The sequence below is a fragment of the Hylaeus anthracinus genome, unplaced genomic scaffold, assembly GCF_026225885.1.
Source record: "Hylaeus anthracinus isolate JK02 unplaced genomic scaffold, UHH_iyHylAnth1.0_haploid 11981, whole genome shotgun sequence".
In the NCBI taxonomy this organism is placed as follows: domain Eukaryota; kingdom Metazoa; phylum Arthropoda; class Insecta; order Hymenoptera; family Colletidae; genus Hylaeus; species Hylaeus anthracinus.
The window spans coordinates 5,801,917-5,823,156 of record NW_026534329.1 but is presented as its reverse complement, the minus strand read 5'-3'; the positions used below and the strand labels follow the sequence as shown (position 1 = coordinate 5,823,156).

At 35.3% G+C, this 21,240-nt stretch overlaps 1 protein-coding gene across 2 annotated transcripts in view; it reads left to right on the top strand.

Annotated features, from left to right (window-relative positions):
- Positions 1-664: 664 nt before the first annotated feature.
- LOC128885777 (potassium channel subfamily T member 2) overlaps positions 665-21,240 on the top strand; it is a 212,056-nt gene continuing 191,480 nt past the window's right edge. The window contains exons 1-2 of one of the 2 annotated variants that reach the window (XM_054140046.1): positions 665-756; positions 7,889-8,140. In XM_054140046.1, coding sequence (XP_053996021.1) covers positions 8,040-8,140 — 101 coding nt within the window. In that variant the 5' untranslated portion in view covers positions 665-756; positions 7,889-8,039. Of the gene's footprint in view, positions 757-2,117; positions 3,397-7,888; positions 8,141-21,240 lie in introns of those variants that run through there. The other variant, XM_054140045.1, reaches the window with a different exon arrangement.

The window sequence follows — 21,240 nt, the reverse complement described above, 5'->3', positions numbered from 1 at the left end:
CGCCGACATTTTCTTTCACTCGAAATTTTTCTGGCTTTATTTAAAAAAAAATCATAATAACAATTCTTTCGGTGTTTCCTGCAGCTTTCCTGTGTCTCTACCAGTTAGATGTCACTCGAACATGTCATTTTGGAAAAATAACGCGCTTCGTCTGTTCAGTTACAGCGCCATTCTGTTTGTTACGTTACTTTCAGGGTCTAAAATTCCTCGATTTTTTATTCCTCGAGAAAGGTTTAGGTGTATGAAATATTACTCTATGATAAAAACAAAAATATATATATATATATATATATATATATATATATATATATATATATATATACACGTCGAATTGAGTAACTTCCTCGTTATCGAAGTCGGTTAAAGAAGGAGCCGATCAATTTCAATCTTCGTTTTCTCCCTGACGCCTGTCGGTAAATATCATGAAAATATTGCCATGTAGCAGTAAACAAAGACACTGTTGAAGACAAACTTGGGCGTGTTCTGGATAGAGGCGCTGTTCAAACTCCGAAAATTACTTCGGTCCGTTCACCGCGAGATAGCACGGTAAGACAACTTTTTACCCCATTTTTACCCTCAGGGGCTGTAGCAGTGTTTGAAGCTACAGTACGGGCTCAGCAACCCCGAGGTTCCCGAGCTAGAGGAGGGCCAACGAGCCCCAATAGATGAGAAGTAAGAGATGCTGGAAACAGTATTAAAACAATGCAAGAGTCATCTAAGACGATGATAAGAAGAATGGAAATAAGTTAGTAATAAGTAAGTAGTAGTGCAATAACTTTGTATAATAAGTTACGTCATTTAAATAAATGAATGAATGACGAATGAATGCCCCATTTTTGAATGTTTAATTATTTAATTAAATCAAAGTTCATTAGAAGCATTTGTAGATACTATTGAGTAATTCAAGAGTCATTTTCATACGAATTAATATATACATAGCCACGACTGGCGTTATTTCTTCACCTAACTCGTACGTTACGTTCATACGTTCGCAAAACTAAAGCATGGAACAGCGTTTAATATTTAAATTATTAATTTAAATGGATTATAGCCAGACAGATCAATCGTTTGAAATGATATAAATAATTTAACACGCGGTGAACTGATCTAGTCGATAATGTTTGGGTTACAATAATTTATTCTTAACCTTGACCTGTTGCCCCGGTCAGTACAGATTCTGATTTAAACTCGTGGTTTAGGTCGACGAAGAGGTGACTGCAAATCTAAAATCGATTTACAAATATTTTATAACTTTATATGCGATTGAACTGCTCCACCACATTCATTTAATTTTAATCCGCCCGTTTTAGGGTGTAAGTGTCCTCTAAAAAATAATGTGGTTATTTATATCATCGAGAATATCTATGAACCCATTTTGGATTCTATGAACCCATTTTGGATTCTATGAACTAAATTTGGAAACTAATGAATATCACATTTCATGATGTAATAATAAACCACATTTATATTATCGAGAGTATCTACAAACCTATTTTGAACTCTATGAACTAAATTTGGAAACTAACGAATATATCACATTTCATTATTCAATAATAAACCACATTTATATTGGGTTGTCCGGAAAGTTCATGTCGATTTTTGGTAGGTGGTACAGGTCTGAATATATCGAAGTGGTTGAAAATAAATAACACGCATACATCCCTTAAAATGCGAAAAGGTTGTGGAACAAAATGGCACCTATGCAATTCAATAAATATATATTAAAATGCAAATGTGTTTTTGAATGTTTTTTAGAAATTGGCACGAACTTTCTGGACAACCTAATATTATCGAGAATATCTATAAACTCATTTTGAATTCTATGAACTAAATTAGAAAAGTAACGAATATATCACATTTTATTATCTATCGTTATCTGAATACCTGTACCTATAATTTTCAGGATATCTTATAATAACTAACGAATATATCCCATTGTGTTATCCATCACCATCTAAACACCTGTACCTATAATTTTCAGGGTGTCTTATAATTTAGTCCGCCAGTGTACATTCCTTCAATTTTCGGCTGTCATCTCGTGCCTTTGCCCCACTATAGAGATCAAGGGGGTGTCATCAGGAGCGTCAGTCGACGTCGCGACGTAGGCGCGTCAGCATTGGAGCGCGAGACGCCGACCAGCGAGCGTCGAGTGCGCGCGCTTCGAATACAATTTCGACCGACGTTCCTCGCGAATCGAAAACGTGATCGCGTCGCACGTGTCGCGCGGTACTCGATCTCGATGGCGTTATCACGCCATCAAAATCCATTCTAACGTTAATCAGCACCTCGCTGTCACGGCGTAGCTATCATCCACTGCCTAGTTTCTCCAAAAATGTCGCTAAACGCGTCTTTTTCTCCGCTAAAAGTTCTGCGATCTCGAACAGCCAGTTTCCTTTGCAAAGCTAGACATAATTCGAAACGTGATCGCGTTGTTTGACACATGGTGATGTTTGAATGACCGTGGCATCGTGTTTAAAAGTACGTGACCTGTTCAATCGTCAGTGAGCCGATCGATGAAATTAGAGTCTGTTCTTTGGACTGATGTCCGTAATGGAAAAAGTTATGGTGCGTCGTTGTACACTCCGGAGGGGGTAGGTTTCGTTCACAAGTTTCGACGGTGGTATTAAAATAATTAAACGGATAACGGATAACGAATAACGGATTCGTTCGACAAGAAGAGAAAAGTATTCTGGGATTTCGAAGTTTGATATAACTCCGCGATCTGAATTCAAAGTGCCACGTATCAGGGATATATCACATTAAGAGACTTTTGAATAGTTATTCATGGAAGTAAATACACGCTCGAATTCGGGCAAAAGTAACGAAGAATGAATATCACGACGAATTGAACTTTATATTATAATACACTATAAATACATCAAAGACTCCTAAATTTATATCGAAGTAATGAAATCACTCCTTGCAACGTACTTTTTATGTTTCTTTTCCTTTACTTCTAAGCAATAAAGGAAAATTGAATTTATTTTATTAACTTCGGTCCAAGTTTCAAACAAATTTACGTGCTCATCGTCGACGAAAGGGCGGCTTGTTTGCGGAACCAAGACGCTCGCTGCCGATGGAAACATGTTGACTCTTTCGTAAGCGGTCATCCGCTCTGGAAGCGTTTTCTCGCGGTCAATCGATTGGGCTGAACAAATTTCGTGAATTGTTTAACAGTCGTGATGCACGGCATGGTTACCGTTGTAAGCAACATTGTACGGTGTCGATCGATGGAAGAAAGTGTCGAATGTTCGATATTGGTGCACGAACGTGCTGAAGATTCGGTTAACGTGCGGTTGAACGAGGGTGTCAAACATTGATGACGGTCGAGTGCCGCGCCGACAGAGAAAAATGGAAAGCGCATCGATGGCCCTAATTTCGGAGGAATCGAGTCGTGTGAGTAGCTACTGCCACTTATTTGAAATTTATCATACTATTTCAAGGTAGATGTACAGATTTATCGATCTCGGATAATGTTTTCTACAGTGGCTCCATAAAGATTCTTTGCGTTGTGTTTTATTTCCTTTCGTATGGTGTATGAAAGAAAATTAAATGTATGAATGAAAAATTGTGTAATAAGTTGTTTACTTATGAACTAGTATAATAAATAGACTGCTGATTTTATACATTTATGGCGTACAATAATATAAAAACATTATATAAAATATAGATAATGTATGTTGAATATATTCTACAATTAATATAATAATATCGTAATTTTTATATCGTTATGTTCAGACTCAAAGAATGGCCTTCTTTTCTTGTTATAATATACAGTCAGTGTAATAAGTATTCGTACAGGAACCATTTATTTTAAATTTGGTTGTTGTACGAATACTTCTTGTAATTATATAACTAGAGCACTTTAACACGTTGACTGCCAGACAAATATTCTTGAAAATTTCAATTATGATTGAATATTATTTAAACTATTGGAGACAACATAATGAAACATTAATCGTGGTATTTATTTCTATAACTTCATAAACATTCACGAATTTCGTTGAAATTCATTTCCATTGTTGCTCAACTTTTACAATTATTTTTTTCCGTGCTTCAGTGAAAATCACTGTCACTAACCTTCTGTTATTTCGCCTCCTTTCCTTAAAATTGGTATCTCGAACTTTAGGCACACATAGTGTACACTGAAATAAATAAAAACGTGTTAGTAAACACGTATCTAGAAACCAACAGTTTTCGAGTTATAGTGAAGAATCGAATGTTGATCAAATTTGTTGCTGGGATTCGCAATCAGGAATTGTCCACACCACTGTTTATGTTTCTTCAGCTCGTGTGACCATCGATTCGAGCGGACGCGGACGACAGCTATAAAAACAAAACCCCGCTGGCTAAAATTCACTCCATTCTACACGTACAAATTATAATTGAGGTTCGCGAATTGAAGAATCAAACTAAAAATACAATAACTCGTACTTTCTACAAAAACGAATTTTTAAGAAACGAAATTTAAAATTTCTTCGATCGCAAGTCCGAATAAGTATAGCGGAATAAATAATATCGTTTCCTCGCGAAAGGACGTTTGAAGAATTTCGATATAATACTAACGGAGGAAGTATGCAAACGAATGCCGGATGTTCTATAGTACAAGGCACTCTAAGTGACTTTTTAATGTACATTCTCTCGATAAGACATACTGAATTATGACGAAGTGTACTTTTAACTCGATGCATTATTAAAAGTTTATCCGATGGATAATTCCACTGTGGAAATAATTAACGTAGCTACACTTTCGAACGATGATGAGTATCAAGAATGGCTTTTATAAAAATGGAACTCTATCTTTGTTCCATTCCTGCATCTCGATATATTAAATCATCTGGCGTTTATGCACTGCATTTAATACATTAGATGCACTCAAAGGGCTACTTAAAAAGGTTTACGAACAAGACACGTTACGTTATGTTGCACGTTCATTGCGTAGGCGATAATGTTTCTTTTTACACTCGCCATCCTTACAACGTTCATTATGAAAATTAAAACAATACCAAGTACATTGTATTACCTTATTGCATAAGATGTTTATGATAAATTAAGTCCTACTTCTACCAAACGGGATACCTATTTTCACGCATTACATTTCGCTCTACAGATTGCTACTAATCGATTGCACAGGAAATTGGCGTTGTTTAATTTAATAATCGATATTGGTCAGTAGGCGCGGTACCATTCTTCTTCAAGGGAACGTCGGAGCTCGCTTACCAAAGGAAACTTCACGGTTTCGAACAAGAAATTGAAAATATTATTATGAAATTAGCGGTGGTGTTGTAAAATGACAAACTTATTAATCTCAAATCCTTGGTTAATTTTTAGCATTTCTGATATGAATGATTTACATCAGGCAGTACTGCTTTAAGAATATACTCTGTTATAGTGCGCCAAAGACTTAAAATAAATAAATAATTTAAATTGAAAGTTGATACGTGAAGAACTTGTATAATAATAGCGAGAGAAATTTTGTATATCTCTAAACCTCGAATCTTCTATTGTAAAAATGAAACACACCGTGTCGTTTGCCACAAAATTTAACACATTATTAATTATTAAGTTTATTAAGTTTACGCGTATGCGATGCCGTTACATGCTGGTAAATGGCTTTTGAGTAGAGAGAACACCTCGTATGTCGATATAGAACCGTGCCTAATTTCAGGAGAATACTCTTAGCGTTTGCATTTCGTCACTAATCCATGATGAAGTATTATCAGTACTCGCGTCTACTATTTACTATTTACTATTAGAAATACGCGTTTCAGTTGCTGTAGTCCGCGAGAAATGGAACTGGAACAAAAAATCTACATTTGTCCTAGAAGCATAAAAACGTAATACGTGACGCCAGAGTTCACGTATGACGTTGCTATTGGAATTTGAAATAACTCTGAATGTAAAGTAACAGTTGAGCTTTTTTCAAGTAGCCATCAAGAGACGAACTATTCAATTCGGTTGAAGTGAAAAATGAATGGAATATCAAAGTTAATGAATATTGAACTCCATGTTGTATTAAGCTGGGATAATTCATATATTCATTATTCAATTTAATTCAATTTAGTTGAACGGAAAAATGAATGGACTATAACAATTATGAAATACTGAACTCTGTGTTGCATTGAACTTTGATTACTTATGAAAGACTCTTTGAAAAAATAAGAATCCTGTATGAATTATTATTTTTTAAATATGATTTCTGTAAGAATTATTATTTTTAAAATATGAATTCTACAAGAATTATTATTTTTAAAATATGATTTCTATAAGAACTATTATTTCTTAAATAAGATTTATGTATGAATTATTATTTTTTAAATATGAATTCTATAAGAATTATTATTTCTTAAATAAAATTTCTGTATGACGTATTATTTTTAAAATAAGAATCCCGTATGCATTATTATTTCTTAAATTAGAATTCCGTAAGAATTATTATTCCTTAAATTAGAATTCCGTAAGAATTATTATTTCTCAAATAAGAATTCCGTATAAATTATTATTTTTTAAAAGGGTTTTTTTGTACCTCAGAATTAAGGTCAATTTACTAAGACATTCTTTAAACATATCATCTCTTATGAACCACGGCATAACATTATCTCACACCCTGAACAGGAAAAGCTCGTATAGATTCCATAAATACTTTATTTCGCCTGTTCGACGTACAGAATCCCTTGTGCCCGATAAGAATTCGAGTATTACAGGGGTTATTCTTGGCAAACGTCCCAACAATGCCATTCTTAATCTCGATCAGTAGATTTTCAATTTATAATACAAATACTCGATCGCTTGAAAGGTACTAACGTGGGAATTGCTGGACCATTTCGATAGCGATCTGACGAATAGATGTAATTTAACAAATCCCGCGATTTGTACGCGCTATCTGATGGCATCTGTTACCTGAGAACCGTCGACCTGTATTTTAAACGATTTCATTGCGGCCAAGAAAGACACGTGACTCCTTTAATTACATTTGTTTGGTTTGCAAATAACAGGTTAAAGTTGCTTCTCCAGTTTAATTAATGTGCCTTTGTATCTGTAGTACGCATTGTAATTATTCGCGCTGCATTGTAATTAGCATATGTATTGTACAATCATTGCTCTCCCTTCTGTTTATTACACAATTTTACTTGCAACTAGAATTCGATGAGTTAACAACAAGACATTATTTTAATACAAAGAAGAACGTACTAAAATCAAAGGGAAATAATTAATGAGATATTTTTTCACGTACATTCGCTAGTTTTTATTGTTAGTTAATTGATGTTAATTCGCGAAAACCAGTTTCAATTCATAAAAAGAAGAATAGAATTTGTCGCCGTTCCATTAGTTAATTCGCGTTGATTAATTTATTAATTCAGTTCATTAGCGCGCGGCAGTGTAACGAAAGGCAGTCAATGTCCTGCTAATAATCGTGTTTTTCCATCCAAGCAAATGACCGTGCTTATGGCGCGAATAGAATGTTCGATAATGAGTTGGAATAATCATTAGATTCTATTTCCAAGTGGCTGCAGTTGTGAGTCGAAAGAGGATAACACAGTGCAAATTGGGTCTTTGTGGTGTAATGTAGTTGAACGTTTTTCGAAGTAGTATTAGTGAATAGAATTATTCGAATAAAATTTCGAATGAAAGTTTCGACCAAAAGTAAAGTGTGGTTATTAAAGAAAAACGAATAATTTTTGATTCCAATAAATGAATAAATAAAATGATTATAACAGTTATCGCGTTGCGTTTCATGGCACTGTGCGAGGTTTAATTGTTTATAAATAAACACAACTCAACGGTGGCATTCATTCGTCATTGAAAATGTTCAAATAAAAAAATAAACTTTTATTTCGTTCGTTTAAAGGAAAAGATTGTTCGATTAACCATTTTCAATATTTTGCAGGTAGTAAAGAGGTGATCATGCAAATGTGAACTCGAAAATCGTAAAGCTGGCACTCGCGAGTGTTCTCTTTCGTGGTACCCCCGAACGGGTCGAGGGGTACACGAAACCAGTGAGCAAAGAATTATCAAGCTCCGAAAGCACGACCTGCACGATGAACGAGCCGGATCCTTGCCTGCCACTTATCCTACCACCGAGGTACAGACTCCGTGATCTCATCTTGGGGGATTACGCATTTAACGACGACGGGGAACGGTGAGTAAATATTCCGTCATCTACGTTTTTCGGAAACATTTCCATTAATGAACTTGGGGAACTCTGCGGGTAAGGAAATATTTGCCAACCAAGGATGGAACAAAATTGTTAGTTAGATCATAACTTGTATGTAACAGTTCAGTCGAATAAGTTATCGTTGTCTTAATCGTTATTTATTGTAGGAATAAAATTGTCGAAAATCTATCGATATCCCTATGAAATTCAATTTCCGAAATCCGAAAAAGTCGAAAGCATATTTATGATTCGCAAAATGATTCCAAATTTTTGAAGAGAGCGAGAGCACAATGAATCGTGGAAATATTTGAAAATGCCAAGTTTAATTTAATTTTGATTTGGAAATATTCATCCTGAACGATGTTCCTGTTTTAAAAATGAAATTCTTTTCGCATGAATGCGGAACAATTTAGCATAGGGTAGGTCACGTTTTAATTAACGAAGCGATTTCAGGACGGCATAGTGAATGCGCTAAGCGGAGAAAAATACGATTAAAATACATGGAACGAGTGTAGTTTGAAATTAGAGAATACAGAATAAAAAACATTTCATTTTATGCTTCAAGTTATTCAAACGATAATAATTTATTGTCGAAATTTGATGTTCTACTTGAATAATTTTTTTCTGGTTTATGTAGTACCTATTATTCAAAATAATATTTATTGCACTTTCCTGTTACGCTCATCAATTATAAATTTGGAAAATCATTTAAATTTGTAAATTACTTCTGGAACACTTAAATATTACACGTACATAGGTGCATACACCTATAATTTAAAATAATATTTTTTACACTTTCCTGTTACAATCATTTATTATAAATTTTGAACATCATTTAATGAATATGAAACACTTGAAATTTGAGGTACGCAATTTCTGAAGTAATATCGACAGATTAATTCTCGATCATTTCCAAAGATAAACAGTTACGTATCGTCAATTGTATTTTATTTTCCTCTCTGCGTCCTCCTTTATAAATCACGGCTAAGGCAATTTGTAACATAACAAGAAAGTCTTTTGAATACGTCGTGTTCTCTTTTTATCGGAGACTCGACAAGTAAATATCTAATGAGGCCTTTTACAAGAGTCGAAGCGGGATTCAGACGTCCTTGACGACGGAACAAATATTTGCCAAATTATTTGCGGAAGCGTTGGAGGTCGTCCGAGGAGCATTGAATGGCACTAAAATTAAATCTTTGCAGGATGTTGTTATGAAACACGACGATCGCTTTAAAGTTCGGTAAGTGGAAATTTATTTCAACGCTTGGAGTGATTCTCGAGAACAAAAGGATACGAAAGTAGCCATTTAGGACTTCACACGGAATACTATTACAATTTTAAAATAGCTCGTCACTTTCCTGGTATTAATTAATTTACGTTTGATCGAAAGGAAACTCTAGCGATATTCTCTGTTACTTGACGTTATTATCATATTCTACTCTTTCAGTTAACATTTATATGAAGTATGTTATTGTATATGTCGCGACTTTAGGTTCTTCATTTGCACTGTTTTTATTCAATTCAATTTTTAAAATAGGACAGCCCAAGCGTTCCGCTTTTTCAGTGCATCTTTTCAGACCCTAGCGAATTGTCTCATTATAATTCAGCAACATCTGACACGAAACAGCGCTCCATAGTTTACTAATATCACTCACTTTAATCGCATTCTTTCTCGCCTAACGCATTCACTATTCCGTCCAGGAGTCACTTCGTTAATTAAAATATGATTTATACTTCTAAACTGCTTTGTATTTAGACGATACAAATCGTATTCATAAAAGAAAAACAACGAATTGAGGGAACACTGGAAAATTAAACAGGTCATTTAAGATGCATATTTAAAATTTATTATTAAAGCAAGCTCGTGAAAAATATATTATTGTTAATTGTAACAATTTTTATCTCACATCTTGTAGTTTCTTTATAGATATACCGAACGCACCATAATTTTTTTGGTAATAATTACACACTTTGTAAATCCTCTAAGAGTCGTTAGATGACTCATACTAATAACGGGCTTTGCAACTTCGTGACGCAAGTAAAATTGTTGCGGTTATCTCTTATGCACAATGGCAATCGGGGTGCGGTCGTGTAGTGAGCATGTATATTCAGGTGGATTTGTACACAGGTGTGGAACTCGTCGAAGCACTAATTCAATTTGAGAGAGGAAAAGGTCTTCGAGGGCGAAAAATTAAGCTGTGAGCTTTATTCGCCTGGAAAGAAGAGATTACTGAGTTGACAGAGGAACGTGCCAGTGTAAGTTGATCTACGTTACGCTTGAACAGAAGCGCTTTGATTGCTGAAAATTTGATTGAAAGATTTCAATCGGGCATTGTAGAGTGAAAAAAGACCTGAGTGGACTTCTACCTTTGATAAACAATGGATAGGACCATATACAAGGTGGTCCACCTAAATATTCGCTTCAATCGTGATTTTAATTATTTCGAATTGATACTTGAATGTTGCTTTTATTAAAATATCGGTCGATGTTACCGAGAATGCGTAGGATAACCTTATAATACATTTTATGGTTTGCCGTGGTCCGATATTGCGTGACTACATCTCGTGTCTCAGTGGAGACAGTTCTGCAATGTTTACTCGTTTGGAAGGTGCTATACGTCAACACCTGTAATTACCTTACCGATAGACGCTTCGATTATACCGAGTGAGCTTGACCTCGTATTAGGTCACTTAGTGGTCTCAATTAAAATTGAAGTCGGTAATTATTAAATAAACTAACGACTTTTATGATAGCTGAATCTCTCTAATTATAAACAATGATGATGTATGAAGCTTAAAGCGAAGCTTTAAAAGTTATAAATTTACATTCATACAAAGTCAAATAAACAGAATTTTATTTGCTTTATTTGAATGAAAATGCTGGAATAAAACTGCTTGAATAACTGATGGATTGAATAAACATCGCAAATAAATCGCTGTACACAGCTTTTATTCGTCGTCTATTATTCCAATAAAATTCTGCCTAACTCTGGCAGAATTTCAACAGACGTCTCATTTCCCAAATCTTCCGTATAATATTCAAGTCTGTCAGACTTCGAAGATTACAAAGGTAATCATACTCTCGGCGTTGCCATAGAAAATTCAAGCGAATGTGACAGTAGGGCTTGAAGCTCTAAGCTCTGTGCAAGAGAAAGATTCAAGACGCGACTTTCGGCCGCAAGAAACATATAACCAGTTAGGAGGGGAAAACTTTCTATACATTTTGATAGCACACTTATCAAGCGACAAATTGTAGAACAAAATAGCTTGTTAACTTATACAATTCACTTTTCACTTATTTCATTAATATGATTTCGACCACTTACCTTAGAAGCCTGATTTTCCATATTATATTAAAAATAATATGAATGTATTTATTATTTGAACAATTTTCACAGATGACGTTTATTTTTTTCAAAAGAACATTATGCAATGGTAACATACATACAGGCAAATATTAAAAACAAGCCAATTGCAAGTTTACAGTTACAAGTTCTGTATCAAATTTGAATCTTAAGGCATTCGATTATTAATGAAAGCATTATGTCTTACATTTTTAGTACACTATATATTTTAAATTCAGTGAGTTTGGTTGACTGTAATCTATTTTTTAGATACAAATTTATAAACAATTGATGGATATCTTTGAAATCTTTAAAGCAGATTAAAGCTGTCTGTCTTAGGAGGAGGAAGAACAAACACTATTGTCACTGGTGTTTCCCTGAAACCGAGATGGCGGTGAATTCCTTCTTTCAACGACTAGTCTAGTTTTTTACGCTCCAATACGTCCACATCCTTTGGAAAAAAGTCGGTCAGAAACGCGCGCGAGAAAAGGAAGAAATATTGGTTCAACTCTATGATGACTGAGTTCGATTCAACAGAAATATCCCTCGTGACCTTATGCATGGATAAAATGCTCATCGAAGAAACTTTTTCGTTTCCATCGATTTTCATCGGGTCTTTTTCTGCATTTTTCCCCTGCGTTAAGTATTCAGTTATCGTTTCATCTGATTTTCCTTCCGTCTCTAATTGGATTTTCCACCAGCTTAACGAAAAATGTTGTCACGCAAAAATTAACCGACTTAGAAAGCATTTTGCATTCGACGCAATTGTTTAGAGTATAAATACTCACGTTGGAAGAATTTTCTTAAGAACATGGTTTTACATATATACATATGTATTAGTATTGTAGCCATCAATTCCAAAGGTCGTGAGCTGAAATTTATGGTAGGGTTCCTTTGGAGGGAAGTTAATCCTCGTCTCTAAATCACGAACCATATTACAAAAATGTAGAGTGGTTTTTTTAATTTTTTAAGAATAATAGTCAACATATTTTACAAAGTCGTATTTCTTAGATTACACAAAATTTTCTTTTCCATAAAACATATTGTACGAATATTTTTGTTTGTATTTCCAAATATGTATGGAATATTGAACTCACATGTCTTGCGTCTTGTTTCTATACTCTCTGAATGTGTTTGAAATATTTCTTGTACATTCGAAGCACATTTAATTCATGTTCATTTAATATTTGTTTTATATCTCGTGTATATGTATACAATATTCAGGAAAATATTTTGTTCATCTTAAACAGCGTGGCTAAACAAATATTTCTTTAATATTCGAACAAAATATTTAACCAATGTTTTTTATGCTACTAGAGTTTGCACAGATACGTCTTAATCGCATTATACAAACTTATTTCTCTTTTTCTCGACATTATCGTTGAAAAGTAGTTCCTGTCTCTTACACAATCTTTTGTTCATATGTATGTCAAATTTAGTTTTGTAATTCCTTCAAAATAATTTAATTCAGTTATTTATTACCAAGAAAGATCCAGACGCGAGAATCAAAATGTTTAATAATGTTACTTGTTCTGCCATCGACTGACTTCCAATAAACATTCCCATCAGCCTTCTGCGCTCTTCTCTAAATGATCGAATCGATGCTGGTCACGCGTGGTATCCTGCATGACATTTGTCTCCTAGTTATTTTTTTTCCGTCTACTTCTCCGCAGAATATACGTAATTACAATCAGAAGGGTGAGTGCTGACATCGCCACACCGCATCCTTGTATCCGTGCTCCCGCGTTAACCATCAACCTGTCGTTAATGTCATCTGGGATTCATTAATGCAAATGTATGCAAGATTCGCGATGACGTTGGTATCCTCGTTCCCGATAAGGCGATCACCGCCGGCTTTTAACACTTTCACGCTCACGGACAAGGTATCCCCGCGACTCGTCATTGTCTCTTTGACACCTACAAAGTGATAGCCAGTCGCTCGATACCTGTTTCATGCTTCTGAAATTAGATAAAAATAGTGTATGAGTCTAAACGAAAAATAAGCCACGGAGAGATTCGATCCCACGATCCTTGGATCCACAGTCGACCGCTTTACCTACCAATCCCGCATCCTACGTTTCGTCTTCTTGTTTAACTTCTTATGGTTGGACATGGAAAGCGCGGATACTACAATAGTATACATTCCAGACACTATCATACCCATACTTATCGCGAAGTATCGTCCTTAAACACCATTTAAGGACGATTCTGCTGATACTTTCCCTCCGGAACCACACGTGACCAATTTTTCAAGACTTTAAAGTGAGAAGTACCCTTAAGCAAACTCTCGCATGACACGGTTTGCTTCCTATCTCGCGTATAGGTTCATCGAATTGTCTCTGGTCGGATTAAAAAGGCATGCAGCAGAATGACATTGTCTTATTTCGCGCAGAAGCCGAGGGCCACACTTGACACAATTAGTATCGACCGCCGTTTCTATTTTTACTATTTTCCGCTGTCCCTACCGTTTTGTCAACTGGTTTACAACCATTCCAAAAATCTGCCAAAGGAAGTCCTTCGAAGGTCTGCTTCCACGCGCATGTGCACCGAGATGGAACGAAATATTGCAGGGATTTACTCTTCTTATCATGATTTACACTTCTAATGGGGGCAAAAGTTGTCTTTTATAATATTTAGTTCAATATTATATCTATATATAATTGATTTCCTGTTTCTTTGTTATAAACACAATTTAGTTTGGACATTTTTTAGTCCAAGACATTGGGTACATTTTCAGTGTATGTAGAATAAGAATAGTATTCCACGCGGGGCACAGCTAGTTATGTTATAATAATATTAGTATATTACAATTTAAGCTGTCTGGAAAACTGTAATGGACAATTTTCTTCGATTACCGTGGCGTTGTTTGCCATGAATTTTTACCACAGGATGTTACGGTTAATAAGAAGTATTATTTAAACAAATGCGCGTAGAAATCCAAGTTGCAGAAAATGTAGCATGATGATGCACCAGTTCGGACATTATTACTCATCCGTGAAATTTTAATAACACAGTATTCGCCATATATTACATCCCGTGGCTATTATGTACTTTCAAAAATGAAACAACGAATGAACTAAATTTGCAATTTAACTAAAACGCAATAGACGAAAGTTCATTTCAAATGTGTTTTTCAAAATTGGAAAATACAATAGAAATACAATGTAGGTAGAATATAAATTTATACGAGTACATCGTTACTTTTTCAAATGAACAAAAAATTCCACGAACCTTTTGATCATACCTCGTATACCCAAATGTTCCAAACGAGGTTCTCCGTACTCGTCACCGCTTTTGTAGCTCTGATTTACATTCCAGCGAACACCGCGGTAACCATTTTCTAAAAGAATCATGTTGCTCTGCCGTCGAATTTGATTTTCTCTGGAGAATTTCTTTTCTCCTGGTTCACGTTTTCCATCCTCTACGTGCTATGTTTGATCCATTACGTCCTGAATGCAATCCCGATTCTCCACGTGGGATGAAAGCAAAGTTGAATACGGAAATGGATGCCTCCTAGAGCTGAATTCGTTTATGTTAAGAACTATTCAATCCTCGTGTGTACTCCGCTGGTGTCTTTTTGTATACGTTCTGTAACAACGTCAGCCAGTGTAACCACACGAGTTAGTTACTAAAACTAGACTGTGGGTTTCATGCGCTCATGATGCAGGCTAATGTAAAAAATATTTGATAAGTGTGCTCAGAATATACAGTCAGTGTAAGAAGTATTCGTACAACAACCAAATTTGAAATAAATTCTTCCTGTACGAATACTTATCACACTGACTGTATGTAGGTTTAGAACGAGGGTGTATTAATTTACCTAATTAAGAGTGTATATTATTTTACCTAATTACTCAAGAGTGTGTATTAATTTACCTAATTAAGAAGTATCGACTCTTAACTGGGAGTCAGCATTGTACCTAAACTCATTACAATTAAAATACGAATTTTTAATTTATAAGTTTATTCTTAAGGATTATTCTTAATTGTAGTGATTATAAGTACAAAGATTACTCAAATGAGTCTAAACGATTCTAACAATAAAATTGCTTTGAGACTGGCAAATATTATTTCACACTCGCAAGCTTCTTTACTGATTTTCGTATAATAGAACCGTTAGTGTCCAATATCGTTCCTAATTGCGTGGGGGATATTGTTACTAACGACGGATAATAACGTCGTAATTAAATGTAACGATGGAACCCTGTGCTAAGCGTGTTATGAAATATCGTTATTTATGACACTGGAATTAAATTTCTTCTATATTCGATATACCAGTATGTTGATTCTGAATACAATTGTGCTTTTAAGTTAAATAGAAAGAAACATTCCATATTATCTTGAAGAAATATGGAGAAGTACAAAATATTCATGTGTTAGAAATATTAAGCCTCGAGAATTATATAGCACATCCCACTGCAATAAACTTTAATTTTTTAAATAAAAATGATTTATACTCACCAACACTTGATGAATTTGATTTATTTATTAAATACAACATGAAACCTTTTCGGAGGCGGGGCAAAATTAAAAACTTTTAATTCCGGCTTGGGTTAGTTTTTGGCGAGGGCGGCAATATTGAATGCTGATTTGATGTTGCTGAATGCTGATGAATATTTAATAATTTAATCAAGTTTACCAAGCGCTGGTGAGTAATAATGCAGTTTAAATAGAAATTATTTCATACTTTTCAGTGCAGTTTTGATGTTTTTCGAAGTCGTTTATATTTCTTTTCCGAAAATTATCGTACTATTTAATATATGTAGAATAAATCTCAGCGAACAGATCTTCTATTAAGTCAATTGTTTTCCGGAAAAGAAGATTGTTGAATATAGCAATGATTCTCACATATCCAACGTGGCTTCCCCTCACTTACCTAATCATCTTTTATTTCGAATCACGCGAAACATAGAACTACACTATAACATTTCATGCTATGCTGTCGACACTTTGACTGGACAACAGCTTGGATTACCTTTGAAACGCTTCGTCTTTGTAAAGCCATTTTTTTGCGTCCGCTTTAATGTCCTCGGCTCTTTATAGTCACTGATACGGCACGATAGCGACGCAAGTGAAATGCACTTAATAGCTTCTGGGCTGATAAAATCAGCCCGTGAAATTGCTATCCATCTCGGTAAGTCGCGGCTGACAGTCCCAAGTCCCTGAAATCCCAGAATCTTTGTTTTAGAAGGATACAAAATAAATCTCAATCGAGGTTTTGAAAAACCGTTGATGGAAACGATGAACGGCTCTGACATTTCCTGCTGTTCAACCATTCTTCTGTACGAGGCTAAATATAGTTACTTCGTGTAGAATGTAGTACTTGTTATGAATACAGAAATTAAGAAAGTTTCACAAAGATACCGAACACCAAAAACCATTCCAGCCCATAGCAGCCCTTTGAAGTATTATTTCCCTTTCATTCCTTGTACAGCCGCAGTAAATCCGTTATATCACCGGGCTCTTTAATTTCCTTCGTCTCGATCGATTTTTTTTCGCGGAAACTCTTGATTAAAGGTGATAGCGGAAAGCAAGCCATCCTCTTCAGCTAGCGAATTTACGTATTACGTATTTGTTCTATCGCAATATTAATATTTAACTTTCCTAGTTTGTTTGGGAATGACTCCAACCCGAGAATAAAACGTCGAGTGCAATTCGTAGTTAAGACTGAAATTGTTCGTCGTATCTTTTGTTAAAAGCTAATCTTCTGAAAGCTTTTCGTCTCAAAGAAAACTCACAATCAGCTAGCATCGACCATAGAAGTATTTGCGGGAAGATTCCGTTAATTTTTCATGTTCATCAAGCATCATTGTTCGATACGTAGATAAAACTTGTGCTCGAACAAATGGCTTTCGTTAATTAACTGATTAATTAAGTTCGCTAGATAACCCGAGGGAATAGCGAAGGTTCATGAAAACATGGACTAAGAAACTTATAATTTACGCCATTACCTCTCGCGCATCGCGTGGTGTGCAATTACTTCGTGTCCTAGTATCGCTTAAGATTGCAAAATTGGTTTTCGTAGTATTCTTCTTACGGTCATATCTGTTCGAACTTCTGTTCTTATTTGAAACTTTTCAGTTTTTAGTGAACGTTTTATGAGACTATAATTAATCAAGAATTTCACAGTGAATGCGTCATACCTTTTTAGAATGCCGAGTTAAGAGAAAAACCACGAAGAACGAACAATGCTTGCAGCGCCGCAGTAATCATGAAAATTGTTCCACTCCATTTAATTCATTCGTTTCTTTTTCTATATTGAAAAATTCCTGAGGAAATTAAAATATACATATTCAAATAGTTGTCGATAAAAATAATATCGACGAATTTTGATAGTTAAAGAACACTAATCTTAATTCGGTATTTATATAATTATGAATTTCTGTAATTCACTGAAGAATTAGAGCACTATTATCTTGACCCTTAAATCCCCAAAATTTCAAATTTGATACCGAACTTTTAAATCGAATTGTACACTTGGAATTTGTTTGTTTTTAATATTGGGTGTACGTATGTTACCATCCCATAATGTTTGTTCGAATAAAAGTTAAAAAAATAAACGTCAGCTGCCAAAATCGTTCAAATAATAAATACATTGATATTTTTTATATTTAATTTGGAAAATCAGGCTTCCAAGGGTTAAAGAGTACACTGGCTTCTATACTTTCGATTGAACTGTTCTCCAGTAACGCAAGGAAATCAATTCTCACGTAGGTAAAGTAGAGATTGACGCAGTATATAGAATTTAGCTCCCGGTTTTGTCCCGTTTATTCAGTATTACTACTCGGATACGCTTTATCGTCGCCTTGAAGTTCCTTGCAACCAACCTCAATGATACATTCTTCTGCGTCCTCGGAAGTTGTCGCTAAAGTAGGTTCTTTATGGGTCAACGAGGTGCAAGTCGTTGAGCTGAAGGACCAAAAGAGGGATGCGAGTTGATTCTTCTTCGCGGAGAAGATACTTTCTGCTTTATCGACGGTACTGGAGCCGTTGTGCTTGCAGAGCTTTCGAGCTTCCTCGTTTGCCATTCCAAGTATACAGCGCGAAACTTTTGTTGCTCCCCAGAGTGCGCCGCATGACGTTACCAGATTTATCTTCTTTCGAAGGAGAAGACGAGAATGTGGAAAAAAGCTGCCAAGATTATAAATTTTCTCGCTTTTAATGGCCGAATCTGCAAACCAACTATTTTAAGAAAATTAAATTAACTTTCTGTATAATTTAATGACAACCGTGTTTCATTTACGGAAGTCTCCATGCCAGATTTTAGATATCTCTACGAAACTATGTTGCCTACTTTTGAAAAAAATCATTTTACCTTATTATGTCAAAATTCTTGGCATGTGCAATAATACCGAGATTGAAGATGGAGAAACAAAAACTACTACGTGCTCCACTTTTATGCAACAGTAATTTTTAGTTCAAACAGAGACTCAACGTGATAGCTTAGACAGAAATTCCTCGAAAATTCCGAGAAAACTTAGAAAGAATGGAGTTTACAAAACGAAGTACATACTTCTGGCAGAATTTCTGTGAACAATTCGGGAATCTATGGTATGGAATAATAGGGCCAGAACTACGCAATATTAAATTGACCGCATCACTGGCTAGAATAGATATCATTGGAGATGCATCGCATAACTGTAGGGATGAAATTTAGGACTTTGATCATGCATTGTAGATCTGCTTCGAACTTCTATAAACGAGGAACTATATGGCAAAGCAATTGCGGAAAATTGACTATGAATCTATTATCTATCTATTAGTATCTAATTGTAGTATATAATTTCGCAATAATTTAAAAGAATCAAATTTAAAAGCCTTAACTATAATAGATTAATTCCTAAACCCTAATAATGTTCATTTCTAACGGTTAAGACGGAACGAAAGAAATGTAATATTATCTTTGATGGTCGGGTCAAATTAGTTATGTAAGTTTCAGATTAGTCTGCGTTAGGGTACTGTAATGAAATCATAGACCTCTACAGAACATCACCCACCATATATGCTAATGCCGCTGAAACTTTGCATACTGGTAAAAGTTCTCGAAAGTATTCGACACAGTTTATTTAGTGGTATGACGTTACGTTTTGGGGGATGAAATCACCCTTATTAAGTCAAATGGGTCGAAAATAAATAGAGTTAGAATAAATAGAGTTATTTCAAATCAAATAACTCATATTCAATGCTTCATAAATAATTATTGAATTCAGTCAAAAAATGCTGAGAATTTATTGAAACATTTAACATTTCATTTTTCGACAATGTTCTCCCCATTTAAGATATTTTTTCTTTTATGTGAATTATAGTAGTTTATAAAGTACTTTAAATATTTCTTCTCCAAATTGTACTCAACGCTGTCAAAAAAACTAGTTCAAGGAAACATAAACAGCCTTTGTGTCTTGTTTTGAAGCGCGCGGTACTCTGATCTTGGACACGAGCCGAACCACGTGGCCTATTGAAACCTCGAGCTTTTCCGCGCTACTCGTTCACCTCCAGAGCGCAAGCCCATCACGCAAGTTTAGGTTCGTCCCCGGCGAGAATCGATGCTGTACTCCAGCCATCCATTCATCCCGTTCCACTATTCCGAAATAGCTCCGCTTTGAGCGCCGTACAACCACCGACGATCTAATAAAATTAATCAGATCGTCCGATTAAAGGGTGTTCGTTGGCCTGGAATAATAAAACGATGCTACGCCACCGAAGGGTTGTTGCTTCTGTCGTAAAGGTCTTTTTTTTTTTAAGGGACATCCTTGTCTTCTTCATTTCGCTGCGATCTCTACAGTTGCCTATATTTAAAACCAGAGCTGAGGAAAATTTGTAGAATGAGTACTCCAAATTGTATTTAAATAATCATTCGAATAATATTAGGTTTACCGGAAAGTTCTGTCTGTTCCGGTTACAAGTTTCAACGAGTATGCGCATATTCGTTAAAAATGATATACAAATTGCAATCACGCTGGCAAGATGTCATACATAACGACGAAAATTATATTATTCAATAAAATCTATTTAAGGTACGAGAAATCTATTATTTTAAAAACTGACAGAACTTTCCGGTAGGCATAATATAATTGTATTTTAAGTGGAAGGCCAGTTTCTTGTTTTAGTACCGTAAGGTTAAATAATCAACTTTGTATTCTAAACGTGTACAGTTTAAATATTTCATGTTAATGAAAGTAAGTTTACAAAAGAAATAATATTAAAATACCAGGAATAATATTTGCCAGGGGTGACTTATTTTTATTTTGAGTCAAACTATTGCACCTAATAAAGTTTTTGAATGTTTATTAGACAATCTGAAAACCCCATATAAGATGTAATACTCATCTCCTTTTAACTTTCTACCATCTCATCTAAACATTCCCAAATTTACCTTTAATGCCCGTACAAAGTGACCGTACGAAATTGCACCCAAATAAGTCCATTCACTTCCCAGATAATTGGACGTCTAGAAATCAATATAACGTGACCAGTAGAACGGTCAAAGTGTCAACAAGGGATCACGACGTCGCACAAGCACGCTTCAGCTTCCGTTCTACCAGCTCAGGCGGGGTTGTTTGTCACGGTCACGAAAGCGATTCGCGATGGTCTCAGGGCCGACGGGAAGGATCTGATGGCAAAGATGAGGACCGAAAAGCATCCGAAGCATCCCGCGGCGCAGTCGCCTTGGCAACGGCGGCGTCACGTGCATGTGTGCGCCGGTTCAGCACGCATTCGCCAAGAAGCGAGACGGAGTGGTGC